Source organism: Chironomus tepperi, unplaced genomic scaffold, assembly GCF_022539635.2.
Source record: "Chironomus tepperi strain 1889 unplaced genomic scaffold, CSIRO-AGI_Ctep_v1 contig_415, whole genome shotgun sequence".
In the NCBI taxonomy this organism is placed as follows: domain Eukaryota; kingdom Metazoa; phylum Arthropoda; class Insecta; order Diptera; family Chironomidae; genus Chironomus; species Chironomus tepperi.
Window position 1 is genome coordinate 25,108 of NW_027226537.1, and position 19,746 is coordinate 44,853.

General features: G+C 33.3%; 1 protein-coding gene across 1 annotated transcript; it reads left to right on the top strand.

Moving 5' to 3' along the window:
- The first annotated feature begins 7,241 nt into the window (after positions 1-7,241).
- Positions 7,242-13,057, top strand: LOC139097219 (inactive ubiquitin carboxyl-terminal hydrolase MINDY-4B-like). The gene is made up of 10 exons (XM_070649006.1): positions 7,242-7,282; positions 9,264-9,276; positions 10,634-10,649; positions 10,820-11,137; positions 11,198-11,250; positions 11,588-11,827; positions 11,947-12,047; positions 12,116-12,297; positions 12,731-12,870; positions 12,929-13,057. Exons 1-10 carry the CDS (start codon positions 7,242-7,244, stop codon positions 13,001-13,003), a joined length of 1,179 nt encoding a protein of 392 aa, XP_070505107.1. The 3' UTR covers positions 13,004-13,057.
- The last annotated feature ends 6,689 nt before the right edge of the window (positions 13,058-19,746 follow it).

Genomic DNA, 19,746 nt, shown 5'->3' on the forward strand with positions numbered 1-19,746 from the left:
GATATAAGGAAAGATTCCGCAAAAGGCTCCAATCGTTGGGATAGAATCTTCGAGAGAACCTTGTATGCCGATGGAAGAAGGGCAATTCCGCGGTAGTTGCTGCAAGTTATTTTGCATCCCTTTTTATGGATTGGGCAGATTATTCCAATCATCCATTCATTTGGTAGCCGCTCTTCTGCCCATACACGCCTAATCAGCTGGTGGAGTACAGAAATTAACTCCTCACATCCCGTTTTAAAAAGTTCAGCTGGTAAACCGTCCATGCCGGGAGCCTTGTTATTCTTAAGACCGCTGATGGCTGCTGCTACCTCATCTAATGAAGGGGGATCGAAAGCCTTACCATCCTCTGCTTCGTAAGGTCGTCTAACTTGTCTCATACTGCCATCAACTCCAGCATTCAGAAGTTCACTGAAATGTTCTTTCCAGCGTTCTAATACTCCATTTCTGTCACACACCAGACTGCCATCTAGTCTTTTGCATACTGATACTCTTGCATGGAAAGACTTCTTAGTGTTGTTAATGGCCTTGTAGAACTTCCTAGATTCGTTCATGCTGTGTGCTTCTTGTACATCCGAGATCAGTTTTAAGTCATACGATCTCTTCTTCCTTTGCAGTAAACTCTTCTTCTCTCTGGAGCCTCCTAATCTCATCTGTCTTTGCTCTAGTGATTCTTCCTTTCCTCGCATCGATGACTCGTTGGACTGCCTCCTCACATTCTTTATCAAACCACACATTCTTGACGTACTGTTTGTGTCCCAGACATTTCTCTGCACTAGCCTGCATGGCCGTACAGCATTGTTGCCATGTAATCTCCTCATGCTCATGTTCGTCGAGCCGTTCTCTCACGTCCTTGTTAAACGACTCTTTGCATTCCCTGCTACTGAGCTTAGCTACATCATAACGCTTGCACTTTACGCCTTTCTCCTTATTGATGTTACTAATCCGTGCCCTGATCCTAGCTCCCAGCAGCAGGTGGTCAGAATAATGATGCTCGATGTCTGACTCTAAACATCTATAGCTTCGGACGTCCATTATATTCGATGCGTGCCTCCTATCGATAACTACGTGGTCAATCTGACTGCTCGTTCTGCCTCCTGGTGCATTCCATGTCGCTTTGTGGATGTTCTTGTGCCTGAAGTATGTTGAGCTAATCACCATGTTAAGTGAGGCAGCGAAGTTGATTAGCTTCATTCCATTCTCATTCGATTCAGTGCAGACTGAAGTTCCCAATTGTAGGTTTGAAGATTTCTTCCCTTCCAATCATTAAGATCGCCAATATAATCTTGATTCATTTCGCGGACAATTGTCGTAAACTTTTTCCATCTGCCTGTAGAAAGCGTCTTTCTCGTCTTCTGGTCGTTCATTGTGAGGTGCATGTATAATCACACTGTAGTTAAAGAACTTGCCCTTAACGTAACACACAAATTCTGTCACTTACAAAGTCGATGAACCATCCACAAGAATCCCATTCCAAATCTGCCTCTGTTTCCGCATGGAGAAGACTGTGAATCTTTGGCATCAAACACTTCTTGGCCATTCCATTTGGTCTCCTCTGTTATGTTACACTTGTAGTGTCTTAATACTAGTGAACAACGCTCCCGGTCCTGTTAGCGTTCTCACGTTCCAGCTGCTGAGTTTACAGTCGTTAAAGCCTTGGTCGTCGTTGATAATCCAGTCCGGTTTTCCTACTTTTAGGTCTCGTAGCTTTGTTTAAGGATCTCAACGCATCCTTGTTGACCAGAGCCCCGGTCTCCGCCCCACTATGTGGCTTGGATTAACGGTCTCTCACCGCGGGAAGGTGGGGTTGGTACTTAGTGGTGTTAGGCTAAGTGGAGTACTAGGCTCCATGTATTCCGCATTCACCACCTTTGAGAGACCAGCCATTCATATAATAAATATTAAAGCAGCAAATATCGATCAATAAATAAGCAGAACAAATAAATAAGTTAATAACCACACAAATTGAATTATCATCCCAACATTATTTCCATCTCCCACCGGAAAAAAAGGTACAGACATCGACAAGAAGCAGGAATAAAATCTCAATAAAATTAATTAAAATTATCATAAAATCATCATCTTTGTGTTATGTACAGCACACGTACACATGTCAATAAGTTCATATCTATTTGTACTTTATTAGGTCACAATGTACTCATTCAGAACTATTATCATCGTAAATTATTTACGATCATTCATCTTACGACTGTCTGAATGATATTTCATTCCTCATCAATGGATGGAATTTTATGCAATCAATTTGATGGACGTCCATGACAAAAAGAAAACTTTTCTTTTCTTATTTTTGTGATGTCATTCAGAAGACAATTTACGGAGAATGCGTAAATTTCTCGTTATGATAAATATTTTTGTCCACTTCTTCCATTTTAATAAGAAGCAATGAAAGTAGTTACCGTAAAAGAATGATTAATAAAAATAATATAGTCGGCACAAGCAAGCAATTCAAGTTAGGAAAATTTTTGGTATGTGTGTTGGAATTTTATGTAAGAAATGCGAGGATGTCTTATGGAAAGTAAACAAATCTTTGAAGATTTCTGAGAATTTTATCAGGATGTGTTATTGAGCAACTGGAGTTTTTATCTTGGGATTGAATTGTATATAATCCCAGGTTCAATCTCTAGAGTCTGCATATTTTAATTAATGAAAACCTATTAGCTGCACATAAAACCATTTACTGACACCAAATGGACTCCGTGTGACAACCATTTGGAAAATGTATCCGTGACGGAGCGCTTTTCATTTTTGAATATTTTAATTTCATTTTATTGCAGGCATCCGGGTCAATTGCAGAAAATACACTGAACATGTAGACAGGTGTCATTCCACGTAATGTTTCAGCTATGGAGTCTTTTCCTTCTCTTCCCGTAACTTTTAATGATCATGAATCAAAATTCAAACTTTGGAACAAAATACTCCATTCTCCTTTCTTCGTCCACAAGCGTTACGTAATTTCTGAACTTTCCCCGATATAAAAACAGTGACAAAATTTAGGTTTGGCAAGAGATCACGATAAAGTTCCTGGATTAAAAGACGCTTTAATAAACCAAGCTGGAATAATGATTAAAAGGATAGAATTGATCTATTCATTCTCTACTCGCATTAATGGATGGTCGTGCGCCTCAGTCAACGAGGTTTATAATCTCAACGGATTAACATATAAAATCAAGATGAAATTGTGATGTCCAATAATTGTTTAATAATAAGTTCTAATTTTGGAGCTCTGAACAAAACTCAGAATCTATCTGAGTTTAAGAAATGAAACAGGAACTAGAAATGTACGAAATTTGGAACAACAGCCATAAGATTATCGTAAGAACAGAATAATTGTAGACATTATCATCAGTTTCTCGTCATGTCATAATTTTGGTTTCACTTAAAAAATGACCTCATCAAAAACAGCAAGCCACTGTGATTTCACAAAAGATCACGTCATGATAATGATGATACTTTAACGACCGTGAAAAGTCTTTTTACAGTGTCAAATTACGATATTTATGCACAAAAAATTACGGTGATGAATAAATGATTAATGAATGTAATCAAATTTTATATCAATATTATGTATGAAATTTCATCGTTACACGAGCTTTTTTACGTTTCAGCACAAAAATTTAATACTGTAAAAATCGCATTCCATGCCTCTCAAATCCAATCAAATTTAATTTTTCAAAAAAAGAAAAAGTTGAATTGAGGCAAATTTATGCATAACAACTTTTAATATGATAATCGATTATTTAAATATCCTTCAATTGACGACGAGCATTATATCCTTGATATTGAACATTCATATATCACAAAGTCATGTGAATTTATTTACATGTATTTAAACATTCATAAAAGAGGCATTTTGAATGTTAACAGACAGGATACAAGGTGTCTGTATATGCTGGAGTGTGCTGGTGGCTGGTAATATGGATTGTTTGAATTTGATGTTTAATTTTCGAGAAGGATTGAGGATTCTGAAAGCTCAAGGTATTTAGGAAGCTCAAGCATAGCTAAGTAAAACATTAAATTGATGACCCGAATTCCATATTCGTTCCTAAATTCATATCTGGTCCATTAATGGACAACTGTTATTGTGTCACTACACATCTCAGGCTTGATACCAACGTGTAGCAGTGGAGCAGTGATTAGAATGTCGGCCTACTGACCCAAACGACCCGGGGTCAATCCCAAGTGAAAAATAGTCGAAATCGGGTAAATTATCGCTGTTTCTAGTCAAACTAACTCATACATTAGCCAATACTGATCTAGTCGATAATCTTGAATCATTAAAGTGCTTCCTTTACTCCTATTTTTTTCATGCAGATCCACATACGTAAGAGGACAACTTAAGTACCTTGGTACGTATACATATCAATGAGCTGCACCCCCTAGAAATCACCCATACAAGCTCTGAAGGTTGAAAACTTGACTGCGAAATTGATTTTGTTTGGCTTGATGGAGGTGAAGGAAGGCGAAATATTAAGCAGAAGTAATGTGCCTGTTATTCACAAGCTTAACTTTCAATAAACATTGTTAAAGCCTAACTTAATGTTCTTCATAAATTTTGAAAAAATTTTTCTTTGATTGAATCGTATTACACGATGATTTATGCTCACTGGCACGAACGCTTGCATGAATCGTTTATCGTGTTTCCTGTAATTTTTTTTTAAAGAAAAATGAATTATATTCCCAGCTATGGTGAGATAGATTGTAGAAAACTTGTGTTAAAAAACTTTTACCATCATCCATCACGCTAATAAATGAGAAATTGCCCTTGAATACCTCATCAAATATGAAGAAAAAGAGTTTTTTTGCACTTGAAGGAATCAGAAAAATTTTTGACAGTAAATTTTGTGTGTATATAAATTGTGCACGAGGAATCAATAAAGTTTACTACTTAGGATTACGATCATGAATTCAAGCCTTTTTCGTGAGTACATAAAATTGTACTTCAAAAACGAAAGGAGTAAAATTTGCAGAAAATTTGAGGGAAATTGTGATTGTTGGAACTAGGGGTTCTATGGATGATGTAATTTAATAGAAAAATATTTGATTTATGGAGTGTTGTGAACTTTTGATGCTGTGTTGTCTAAGCAGAGTGAAATCTGTTGTATAAAGAGTTATATTGGCGAATCTGCCGGTAACAAGAGTTAGGCCTCTTTGGTACAGTTGATAGGCAGCAGACCGATTATATGTATCACTAGTTTATGAGTATGTAGGATCGATTCCCATCAGAGATCGATCTCAGAATCATTATATAGAGTGATGACAATATGACAAGGATTCACACTATGGTCAAGACCCCTCACGACATTAGTGATGTCTATAATAAGTTTATTCACTATTTTATAGCTTGTAGCCGTAATTTTCTCCACTTTAATTACTTGACATCATGATTAATCAACCTGAACCTACCAGGAATTCACCACAAAACCTTAAAAATTGTCTTATCCTATAAATTGACCTCATTCCTTAAAGAATCTATCCTAATCCCTAAAACATAGAACAGCATTAGAGAACGATTTCCAAACATCCATTTCACCAAGCAATCATGAACCCCAATACATCCAATAGCAACTAAATTAAATCAAAATGCGCTCTAATTTACTAAACAATCAGCATTGCATGTACAGATTATTCCCACCAAACTTCATAAGTTCCCATATTTTTTGTTTCATATCGACTGAATAGAGACGACACAAGACATAAATCAGTTCACTCGTAAGTACATTTTATAAATGTGTTGTTCGTGTTTGATAGTTATAATATAAAAAAAAAGTTTCATCACTTCATACTTTTCAGGAGCGTAAAAAGTATGGTTTTTTATTTTATTACCATGACTAAAGGTGTCTGTGTGAATTGTTGTTTGTTTATGTTGCGGCACATTTTTCCTATACTGGTAAGGGTTGAAAATTTTTTTTTAGGAATAAAATGAGATTGCATGATTTGTCTGACTATTGGAGTTGTTTCGTTTTAAACCGCAAATTTTTGCAAAACCATGAAAATGAATTAAAAACACAATTATTGAATTTTCTGAAATTTGATAAAGCATATTTTAAGGAATATAAGTGTTTAACGTACCCTTTTTCTCAAATTTCTATTATATAGGATGTTGAGATTATGATTTAAAATAGAGGCTCATCCAAGAGATGAAGAGGAAGGTTTAGGTGTCAAATTTTTAAATTTTCTAAATTTTTTCGATTTAAATCAAACATTTCCAACTGTTGGTTAATAATAATACTTGCTTTCTTCGCTGACTTTGCAGATCAACTATGATCCATGACCTCCCTTAGATGGCTAATGATGCTAGTTCTATCCCTGACTTCCTAAGGGGAGGATGGAATTTTTATCTCGAGAATCCCTAGACGATTGAAACCAAAAATAAAAAGAGAGACAAACTTCCTTCCAGAGAAGAAAACAAATTAAGAAAACTTCGATCTTGAGCTGCCAAAAAGCATTTGAAGTTCTGTGGTGTAGTCTTAAATACCTCCAAATATCCAGTCTACCCGGTGTTATAAATGCATCAAAAAATTGATTAAAAATTAGATCGTGAAAATGGTTAGTTCCTATTGATCTACTGTGAATCATGGGGCGCAATTAAAACTGTTGAACAAGTTACTGTTACTGGCTTAACCGGCTATTTCTGATCAAGACATTTCCTACCTTTGCTACGCTTTTAAGCCTATGTTTGTAATGTTATCTTCAATATATTCCAAAAAATGCGCTCTAAAATAAAACAAAATACAAATAGGCATGAAAATAATTTATTTGCCGTGCACTTCACAACTGCAAATACATCGGCGCACACAAACAACATAAAAAAGGCAAAAAAGTATATATTTCCCTATCAACATCATGCATATCTATACATCGGGGTGAGAAAGAGAGTGTGAAATGAAATCAGAAGGCATTCAACTACCAAATAAAAGTCTATCATGAGAATTGTTATGAATATTGAGCAATAAGTGTAGTTGAATGGATGTATTTTATATATATTTTTTTCGAGAATATAAATAAGGGCTTTATTGTAGTTCTGTTCATCATTCAAGAAAGTTTTGTTGTTGAAGAATGAAGGAAAATTTTGGCATAGAAAAAAGTTTGTTTTAAAAAGGAACTAAAATGATTGAGGCTTAAGATACTTTCCATTGATTGAAAAAAGGACACGATAAGTAAATTTTAGTGCTGTGATAAGGAACAAAAAGAATTTTGATAGGAAAAATTAGACAAGACAAAAAATGTCAAGACCAAAATTGATCGGAGGTCGTGGAATTACGATGTAAGAAGCATAATGTTTTACATACGATATATTTCAATTCATTGTCTGTATTTGATTTCTTATTGAACACGTGTGAAAGTGAAGGTTTAGTTTTCGATATCAAAATATAGTCACGAAGGTTGTGTTTGGGGCTAAACATATGACCAAAATAATAATTTTAGATGAGCTTTCGGAAATGCTTATTTTTGGAATTTTTTTGGATATGTGAAAAATTATTGGATAGCTTTTATGGGACTAATTGGTCTCATTATTTCGTAGTGCTGGGAGTCAGTATTGATCGTAATAAACTATTTTTGAATTTTTTTCAATTTATCATGTAACTGGAAGTTGCATCGGCTTTTTAATTGACTTATTCGGCTTAATTTTAGATTCTTATGGCTTTAAAAACCCTAAAATCCATCATTTTTTTGAAAGAAAATTCTCAAAAATCAAACAAAATATAAAATGTGCAGTTGGCATAGCGCCACATTATGTTTATGTGAAGAAAATTTATAACAAGCAATTTTAATGAATAATTAGAAAATCTTTAAAAGTTCTGAATATTTTTTTTCTGGTGTCTTGAACTTTTTCAGTGATTCTGAACATAAAAATGAGTTTATTTCGGAAATAAGTATATTTATTTGGGTTAAAGGCGTTCATATAATTTTTTTAGGAACTTTAATGAGAAAAAGTTCAGCATTGAACTTTTCTTTTTTTCTGTTTCCATATACACATCGACCTACCTCAACAAATTCATTCTTAGCAATCGTTTTCTTCTTAATCGACTGACTAAGCTTATGTAGTCAGTGCTTTTGTTTAGGCTTTTGAAGATATTTTGACCTGAATTTTATTGATATTATGATTTAGAATTCCTGAAAAATTGTACTGGATTTAAACCGAATTCAGTAACAAGTCAGTATTTTGCTGATCTGGGGACGGAATATTGATTAATTAACCAACAATATTTTTATTAATACCAAATGGAAGCAGCCTCCATTTGGCATCCTTATCGCTACGAAAAATAAACTCTTTATTTATTCCATTCTAGATCCTTAAATACCAAAATTGACAAAATTTGCTTTTATACCCGAACAGAACAAACGGACAGGGAAAGATTAAAGAAGATGAGTTCAAACCACTTCTTACCCTTCTCTAACCCATTCCAAACAACTATAACATTTATGTCAAATTATAAATATACGCAATAATTCTAAAGAAATTAAAAACTTCTACACACACACATTAAACCAAGCCTCAAAGCTTGAATTTCTTAATAAATAATTTCGTATGAGGTGATGAAACTCAGCTAAATAATATTATTGTAATTTGAAAAACGCAAAATAAATTGCAGCATTTAGAATATGTGTGTGTAGAAAATGTGTATTAAGTATCACATAAATATCAACACATTCAGTGCCATCAAATAGCTTTTAAAATTCTTTTCAAAGTGTCAAATTATTTCGTATTTGAATTTTTGTATGAGAATCTGATCGGCACATAATGAAATGTGGTTGTGTAAAGCTTGAAAAGCTTGACTATGGCTTCAGATTCCACCATTTCTATGTCGTGTGTTTCCCGGAAGTACTGCATATATTGAATCTCTAATTATTTTTTAAAAAAAAATTTTACCAATTTGTAAAACTTTGAATCACAAATCACATGCCAGGAACTTCTTTAACCGCAGTGAAGTCATAATAAAATAAAGGTATATTTAGATATTCCAATCTGGTAAAGTCTTGATAAAATCTCAAAAACATCTAAATCTTATCATATGTAAAATAGGATCTAACCAACACCTGTCATAGAAACCAAAGATTTATTCCTTAGCAATCGACCACATTCACAACCTTCCTGATTTTAGATTTTGTATTTCTAAGAATATAAATCCACAAACTACTTTTAATATCCATCTTCACATGATGTTGCTTAGCAATCATCCTATTCTCTTATTTTTCATTTTAATCCTTTCTTATCTTTTATTTAATGTATTGTCACACTACAGGGAGGAAGCAATAGTAAGTATAAATCATATAAGAATGTATTTTTGTGCTGGATATTCTCTTATTTTGCAATATTGTCTTATATTTTGTAAATAATTTGTTCAATTAAAAACATGAACTGGGAAGGTGTCTTTTGGCAAATTAATAAACATATCCAGTCTATGAAACTGCATAAGCTGTATTTTTTTGAAGCCTGAACAGACAAGAAACATGCTCAAGAGTACGATTATAAAATTAAGCATACTCAATTATATTGCTAGAGCAGGACTCAAATCGACTCGAATTTTGTATGGAAAATTGACTCAATTCAACTCAACTTCATATAAATTTTAAGTCGACTTCGAGCTCTGCACAAGAGTATACTCATAAGAAAGTTAATTGTCTATTACAGACAAGTAAGGTGCGTCCTGTTCAGTTTCCTTGCCTGGAAAAATATGATGTAGGAGTTCAAAATAAATTAAATTAATTTTTTTACTCAGTAAATTTAATTAATGTTTGAAAAGCTTGTTAAAAACTCATATCGAGACATTAATTGAAAATAGTTGAGTTAATTAATGCTTTAAAATCAAGCACACTTCCACATTAATTAAAAAGTTTATAAATAAATGGACACACGACACGTGTCCGTAGTGGATTTTTGAAATTCAGATATTATCATTAACAAGTCGAGTGAAGCAAAGCGAGATCTTTAACGGGCGACAGAAATTAAAAAAGCTCCGTCACGAAACTCTAAAGACTCCACTAAACCTCTTTTATTAATACCAAATGGAGGATGCTTTAATTTGGCAGCCATATTCCACTGTGGCAGAGTCTTGAAAGATTTTTGGCACATAATTCTTCAATCGGGTTGTTTTGGCGAATCTCGAGTGATCAAAAGTACATTGCAATTAGTCATTAACTGAACATAAACATCCTAGTAACTGCTTATTATTTCTCCGTATACTAGGAAATTGAACAGACACAAGTTCATTTCTTAAATCCAAACTTCAAGCCAAAAGGCGATTTTCATTCTCTCAACTTAACACTTTTAAAAACATATTCAATTCCTCCTTCCCACACATATCGCTTTACCGTTGTTATATAATAAACAAATAACCCTATGCCTAAAACGACGTTTCACTTTTTTCTTACCATCTTCACGTGCTCATAACATATTTAATTTCATTTTAAAATTGAAAGCAAATCGATATCCCCATGTGCTGAAATAATTTTTCGGTGATGAGAAATAAATTAAATGAAAAATTTCGTGAATGACTGAAATCGAAAGTTCGATATGAATTTTCTTGGATCATGACATTCACAGCACTTGATATTTAATTGAATTTTTTGCACAACTTTCTTATGCTTATTTTAACTATTTTTTATGCTGCAGGATATACGAGTGACAGGTGAGTGGTTATATCAACATGTCTAATTCATTGGAAAATTTAAAAACTTTTCTCATCAAAGAAGTTTCGATGCATCGCTGCTGATTACATTTGTAATTAGCATGCGATGCTTCTTATTGATTTTGTAAATCTCTGGATTTAAATTAAAGCCAAATTAAATTTTTCAATAGTTTTCGGAAGTGCATCAGCCCCACCGAGAGGAGAATGGACACGAACTGGATTATCATACATCCATTCCCAAAATGATCCGTATCCATTTGGACTTCGGAGTCCGAAGAATGCAACGAGAGGTCTTCAGTCAGTTGTTCAAGCTTTCCTCATTAAATACTTTATTTTTGATAATCGACCGAAGGAAAAGTCAGTTCCACTAGATAAATTACTTAAACCAACCGAGTCTGAACAAGTAGCTGCTATGTGGAATAGTTTGTCGGAAATTTTATGGAATGTTGGAGACAAGACTAAAGTTAATGTATGTCTGCCTGGTGATAGTAAGTTTTGAATCTTTTAGCTTTTAATGACAATTATTTTCAAGTTATTTTCAATTTTAGGTCCTCATATTAGTCATAGTCAAAGTTACTTCCAGGATAATATTACTGAAAAGGTACGAGTTTTGAATTATTGAGCATCTAGTCCAAATCGACATAAATGAATCCTCAACCTCTTTTTTTGATACCAAATCGATACCGTCTTCATCGGAGGCCACATGACAGCCATAGGCAGTCAACTCCTTAGCGGAGTCTCATTAATATGTGTCACTCGGGAATCATCCTCTTACTAACCCGAGCAACACATGAAAGAGAAGGAGTTCAAATTGAGTCCATTTAAATTTCAATTAAACTCTGAACTCCGTGTGACTTCCAATTGATTTCCATATAGAGCCTTTTGTCGCCCAGCTAAGAACATCCCAAAAATTAATTAATTCCACTTTTTCCTTTCAGCTCTCTATTTTCGAATTTAACAAACTAGAAGATCTCCAAATCTTCATCAAGCGATACGTTTTCTTCTTCACGGATGATCCAAGTCCTGGTGCTTTGCTTCTTCTTTACTCGGCTGTATGGACAAGAGGCTTTGAAAATATTAGAAATGATTTAGATTGTCCAAAAGGTGCCCATTTGATGGGAAACTATGAGGAAGGATCATTAAATATTGTTACTCTGTTGCTGTCTGGAAGAGCTACGGTAAGATGATGAAAATCTGAAATTCTTCTTGTTCAGTGCAAGGTTCTGACTTGGTTCAGACACTCATCTGAAAATTTTACAATTTTGTGATCATTGATCTAAAAATTCAACTTTTTTAGCCTTACTTACACAACGGTGTCGTATACGTTGGTGATGAAGATCATTATGCAATGCCTCAGTTTGGTATTTTATGTAGATCGCGAGTTGGTTTACTGATCTGGTAAGAAGAAAGCTTAAATTAATCAAAATGACTCTTATGCTATTAAAATTTCATTTTAATTATTTAAGGGATGGCGAAGGAATCAACGTAACCTCTCGTCAACCAGGATCAAGATTAAAAACGCCAGGTTTACCAATTTGGGTTACATGCTGCATGGGTCATTACGGTATTGTGTTTAACTCCAATCGGGAATTGTTACGAAACTATCATGCTGAAAAACGCTTTGAGTTACATCACTATACGAATGCAGGTAAGACTGAGGAAATAAAGGAACTAGAAATTTATGGGTCAAGATTGTTATCCTGTTGGAACATCTGAATAGGCGGAAAAGGAGCATACTCAAGAATATACTCACTAAATTGAGCCGTAACTGGCAAAGATATAGCTTTATGCTACCGTAGTGGTCTTCCGTACCATTAAATTTTTTTTAAGTATGCTCATAAGCACCTCCATTGAGATTAGCATTCTCATTGTCTGTTAGGGATAGGTTACGATTGATTGACCAAATGCCTAGTTATTAACTATTAATGTCTAATTCCACAACTAAGAAGTCAATAACTAGACACTAGGTCGACTAATCGCAGTCTGTTCCACTCGGGTTATGAGGGACTTTTCCAAGATTTTCCACTAAATTTCCCAAACTAATCCAAAGCAGTCATTTAACATTTCATATCAATTTCCAGGTATTTTTGTCACAATGACAGTTGATAATCGAGGACAAGACGATGAAGAAGTTGGCCAGCCACAATTGCAGAGACAAAACAGTAAAGGAGAAATTAAGGAAAGTGATGGATCTAATCTTCAAGCGACCCCTCTTGAAAAAGTGAGACTTTAATAATTAAATTATATAAAATTTTCTAAAATTTATCTCAATTTTTTAGCTGATTCACACCAAATGGGCTGATGGCAAGATTACCTTCCATCATCAAATTGAACCTGCAAAATTGAATTTGTAGATTAAATTTACGAGAATTTATAGCTTGTTAGGAAATGTTGTTGCAAAATTGTTAACAAGTTAATGGACTTAAATTGATATTTTTAGATAAAAATGACCAAATTTTTTTTCGTGGAAAAACTTTGTATTACAAAATTGATAAATTATAGTAAGTTGTTGCTGTAACTTTTGGTTAAAACAATTAAGGTAATAAATTAGAGCTTAAAAAGATTATTAATTTGTTCCTTCATGAAATTTATTACAAAACATTTAAAAAACTTTTTCAAAATATAATCAGCTTTGCACGTTCCTATACTGAATTTCAATTATAACTTCTTGACATTTTCAGTCATTTATTAAAATATATATACATGCATGCATAAGCTAGTGCATTCGAAAGTTGGAGTTGACACAAAACATATATGTCATTGTCATACAATTTAATTAAGACAAATTTTTGGATTTTCACACAAAAACCATTCATATTCAAGGAATAATCTGCATAACATCTTCTAGTGTATTTTTGAGGGTTATAATTAGATTCTATTTCGGTAGTTTTGATGATTGTCAGAACTTGAGTAGCTACATGCATGCAGGGGTGTAGTCTGAATTTTTCCAAAAAAGGGGCTGGCTCTTAAGTGTCTGAAAAATTTGTTAAAATTGGAGACTTAAGACTTTTTCACAAACATCAAAGCAAATTCTAGATTTTTCCCAAAACAGGGGAGGTTTAGGGAGTTTACTTACTTACTTACTAACCTACTTCCTTCGCTGACGTACAGACCAAATATGATCCATCAGATGCCTTGCTCAAGTGACGCCTAAAACTAGTTCTATCGCTGGATTCCGTCTGCCAATTACTCACTTACTTACTTTGCTGGCCGTACAGATCAACTGTGATCCATGACCTCCCTCAGATGATGCATATAGCTCACTCTATTGCTGGTTTCCGTCTGTCAATTACCAATACCAAATGCAATACTGATACTGTCTCTATCGACAACTTCTTTCCAAGTTGGGTCTACAAAACCCCAACATCACTCCCCTCTCTTTAATACACCCCAATAGTGTGTTCACGAGCTTATCACCTAAATTATACTCAAAAATGCACATAAAAATCTAAACATTCAATACTATTTCCATTAAACCAATATTTGGTCAATATAACTACAATCCAAACTCTTGACCAAACACAACACCAAACTATACACATGAATTTAAATCAAAATGAATAGAATCAAGAGCCTGGCTACCATGCCTCATTGAAAACTTTATCTTCTTTAGCAAGAACACAGACCAAAAATTTATATGTGCGGGATGTTTTGCACGTGTTTTTCTGCTCTAGAGTGAGGTTCTCATATAAATATAAATTTGTTCTTTTTATACCAGTATCTAATGAAAAATGAGAGGCTTTTTTCAGTCTGAACACCCTCAAAAAAAAACATCAGCAAACATTTACAATTAAAATATTCAAGAGCTTGATTTGTAGGACTTGATAAAAGTACGGTCAAGGTTACATTTAGATCAACTGAGCGTATGTCACGTTTTTTGTGTCTATTTATGCATGGATATCACATAAAATTGAACGTAATTGTAAATTGGTGGTGGTTTAGTGGTAAATTGACTGAAATTGTTATTCAAAATCTGATTTCTAGAAAAACTTGTTCAGTTCTAGGTTTTAGGTTGTATATACTCATTACTTGTTAAATGCATCATTTTTAGACATAAGCGAAGAAGTTTTAGGTTTTAGGGTATATATTGCGATTACTTGTGAAGTGCAACACTAACCCAAGCAACCTAAATGAAAAAGGCTCCGTCATGGTGCACCACGAACCAGTTAGGGATACTTATGAGCTCTTTTACAAACACCAAATAGAAGCTATATTTATTTGACATCCATCCCGAACGACATACACGTTCAAAAGGCTGCCAAATTTAAGCGGCTTCCATTTCGTGTTAATAAAAGAGCTTTCGCGGATCATTAAAAGCTCTGTAACGGAATCTTCTTCATTAATGTCACTCAGATACAGCAACTCAATAAAGTAAGTGAGCACACCTTAAACGCCATAATCTAATCCATTATATGATGTATTGTAAATACTTAACAGCGCTTACAGCTACAAGTACTCTTCTGAATGATCCATTATTCGTCAACTTCATGTCCTTCTCTTCTCGTAAATTAATATCATACAATATAATACAAAAAATCTAGAGGACACTTCAACTTCAACTTTAATATCGCTCAGGTGAGGAAGATCAAAGCAAAAGTTTTATGAGATAAATTATTTGTTGTTCCTGAAAGTTCAAAACGTTGTATTTCCAGTCACTTTCCAGTGAGAGAATTCTCTCAAAGTTTAAAATCTCTCATTTTTTACTCTCTTTGAATTTTCATCATTGATGCTTTCCTTGCAAGTTTCTATGACAATCATCATCATCAATAACATTGTGTACGTTCATTCATTCAACTTTTTATATGTTTTGAAGGGGAATGTTCGGAAATTACGGGACGCTAAGTAGGAGGTTTATAATTTTGTTAAGATGCGTACGACCTGATCGGCACATGTTGAAATTTTGGCACCACGGCGATGATGCTGCAGAATAATTAGAACCAATTGAGCGATAAAATTTTTCATTATTATATAATTTTTTTTTTTCTAATAAACCTGATGAATGAACTTTTTTCTTTTCATATTTCTGTACATATGTATGTATATACAATATTTACTTTAAAATCTTCATGTCAAGCCATCAGGTTGAATTGTATTCTTCCTGTCTGTTATACTTCATCTAGTTTCTTTAAGTATCTTATTGTTGCATTTTTTTATGGAAGCGTTTGAATATGAAATGAGAGGTTGTAGATTCGGCATTATGGGATTGTAGCAGTTTGTTTGAATATTTTTTTGAAATTTTTGAAGGATTTTTTGGTGCAGCTGTAATCAAGTTTGTGCTCTGTTGGATAAAAAATCAAAAATTATCCAAAAATTGAAAGCGCGATGTGACAGGGTGGACGTGTCATGAAGAATCGTTGTACTTGAAATTGTAAATTGGTAGATGAAAACCAGCGATTGAACCAGAGTTAAGCGCTATCCGAAGGAAATCATAGAGTCGTCATTCAAAAGTTCATGTCCTGGAGATTCAGGTGCATATCTAGAATCTGTTTGACAAATTGTCGAAACGGGCAACAAGATCGAGACTACCCGTGAAGTCTAGGTATCGGTCTTGGCATCGAGAACCCTTAGTTGAATACAAAAATTTACCCAACCAGATACTTAACTTACCAAAAAATATCCAACTACACCCTTAATCCGAGCATTAGATACTCAAAAATGCGCTCCATTCCTCTACACCCATCAAATTTCCTCCGCTAATTTTGAATGACTCTAAATAAAATTTATTATGAAAAAAGTTTTTCTTCTCGTTCTAATGCTGCACAACGTAGTTCATATAAATTGAGCAGGTAAATGCTAGAAATGTATATTATAAGTCTAGTGAAACTCTTTCAGTTGTCGAACATGAAAAATCAAAAACTTTTTAAGTGCTTCATATTGTTATTGCTGCAACTTTTATTGCAAGATTCTGTTGCACATTCTAAAGGTAAAATTTTATTTTTGTACAAATTGAAGTTTCATATACGTGAGTTTTTTTGTCGCTAGTATTCAATAAATTGAGAGATTCTGGATGAAATAGTCATATCTACAGTGAGGTTAATATCTCTGCGAATAAAGGGAATTGATGTGTGAATTAAACAAAATTTGAAAGCATTTTGGTTGCTTAATAAGACGAAAGTATGTTGGAAGTTCAAAACGGAACTGCTTAGTTCCAATAAGCATTTGTTAGACGACTGGAACAGCAAAATTATCTTTAAATGTTCATGTCAATTCAATCATGGATTTGAAAATTGTATTCTTTCAGATTCCTTTATATTCAAAATGCTAAATATTAGAAGCAGCAGTTCTATTTTTCTAGGTCTGTAACATCATTTTTTTACGCTCAAATTTTTGTTAAAAATCAAATTTTAAATGCATATTTTTACAAAACTACAACAACTAGAAGTGTGCAGTAAGTACCAAATGATCAGGTTTTGAAAGTACTTTCAGCCAGTGTCAGCAACCATTGATATTGTTGAAGTTTTAATGTTTTGAAGTTCCGACAAAAATTGTCAATTTTTACTTGAACAAAAAAATTATTTTAAATTTTGTCAAAATTTACCATTTTTCCATTGACTCTAAAACTGGCTGAAAGTACTTTCTTGACCCGATCATTTGATACCTAAAACTGCACATTCTAGTTGTTTACACCCATCAAATTTCCTCCGCTAATTTTGAATGACTCTAAATAAAATTTATTATGAAAAAAAGTTTTTCTTTTCGTTCTAATGCTGCACACCGTAGTTCGTATAAATTCAGCTGGGAAATGCTAGAACTGTTTATTATAAGTCTCATGAAACTCCTTCAGTTGTCGAACATGAAAAATCAAAAACTTTTTAAGTGCTTCATATTGTTATTGCTGCAACTTTTATTGCAAGATTCTGTTGCACATTCTAAAGGTAAAATTATTTTTTGTACAAGTTGAAGTTTCATATACGTGAGTTTTTTTGTCGCTAGTATTCAATAAATTGAACACAATAAAAATAATTCTTGGCAGTAGTTCAATAAAATATGAAGACGCTGGTGTCAATGCTTTAAGTCCCTGTTTGACAATTTTTGAAAAGTCAAATCATGTTCTGAAACATGCTAAAAAAGATATTTTGATTATTGACTCACACTCAAGGAAGGTTCATTAAAAGAGGAAGTAAATGCAAATACATTTACATGTGATGAATATGATTTAGTGTGGTTTAGTGAATGTGTTATATAATGCGTGTACAGCAATGGTGATTGGAATATCATCATTTATCCTTAAAGTAAATTTGAAGATTTTAGAAGTTGACTTGGATTTTGTATGGAAAAGTAGACTCGACTTCATATGAAATTCTAGGATTCAACCAAAACTGCAGGCCTACCTTGAACTATCTTTAAATTACAATCAAAATTTGCAGGCAAGTGTATCTAAAATGTAGTAAATGAAAACCTGATACCAAATGCCTTGTTTTCTCTATCGACAAATTCTCTACATGAATTCTTGACCGAATCCTATAAAATTCCAGTCGAATTCTAGCTTTACTAATTTAAACTTTATAGTATTGATTCACTCAAAATTCTAAGAAATTATAAAAATGATGCGGAACTTAACATTGATACTTAATAGTAGAAATAAACAAGAAGAGGTTATCAACTTCCTACAATGCATCATAATCTGGAAATTTTCATAATATTTTTATTGATTATAATTTCTTGGAATATTAAGTGATGTTATACTTACAATGAGATATGATACTTGATGATGTTATTTACTTCTTTTGCCCTTGATTATGTCGAGCATTTAATAATCATCAAGAATTTTAATTGAACTAGAACTTCGGTACATAGTAACATACTTCGCAGAAATCAATTGCGATTCATGACCTTCCTTAGACGTCTTCTAAAGCTGATTCTTTCGCTAGCTTTCATCTGTCAATTATCGATATAATATTTCTATCGACAGCTTATCTCAGCGGTGTGCAACCTGTGTGCCGTGGCACATTTGTGCCGTGAAAAATTTCTGGTGTGCCTCGAAAATTTTTCAAAGCTACCTTTTTGAGACTTTTGAAGTAGATTTTGAGGTTAGTGAACAAACAATATTATGTTGAACTAAATTATTAGATTGGTGTGCCGTATTAAAATGTTTACTTGATATGCTGTACAGTGAAAAATTTCCTAGAACCAAGGTGTGCCGCGACTCAAAAAAGGTTGTCCACCTCTGGCTTAGATCCATGAGTTCTTGGACTTGAACTTTAAAAACATGCGTATTTTGATTGGGGTTTCTCGAAGTTCTGATTAAGGCGAATTATCGAGATCACAACTAAACGTTCGGAAATTACGTAAACACTACGCTTTACGTTCCTTTGTATGGTCCAATAAATTTCATGAAATAGTTCTTTTTATAGAAAATGTCATCAAAATTTCTCGAGAAATCGAAGCTCATCCGTCAAACCAATGCTAATTAATACATTTTGATGATGACCAATCCTCAATGTCAAGTTCATTAATCGAGATGTTTACATCGTCTCTCTCAATTCTTCATCAACAGTTTAATTGAGTATAAAAACTACTTTTATATGAGAGCATCAACTGCTGTTTATATTTCACCATACTAATTTAAATTTTACATGGCACTTACTTGCATTTTACATGGTCGTAATGTGTAATTATTTTGATTAATTTTCATCGATTTAATTTGATGTCCATTAACGATTTAATCATCAATCATAATAAAAATTGCATTCATATGAATTCAAAAATTGTGAATCATTAATTAATTAAAATTCTAATCAACTTGAAAAATTCACAAACTATAATGTTATTAAATATGACAATCATATGATGAATTAATCATCCTTTCAAATATGTAAAGCACTGTTGTAAGGAAATTCATTGAAATATGTAAGTAAATTGAGTCATTAAAAACAAATTATGAGTGACAAAATGCAAAATTGCAAAAAATCATGAGAATGGAATTCATATCGCGGAAAGAGATTGTATTACACATCAGAAAAAAGCCCCGACTGTTGGATCCAAGCATTATGTTCTCGTGAAATGAAGCAAATTTGCGTCATTGATCTTAATTTTCTCATTGTCTTTTTCTTTGGAACTCCGCAAACTATTAATAATTGTTAAGTGTTCCACATAT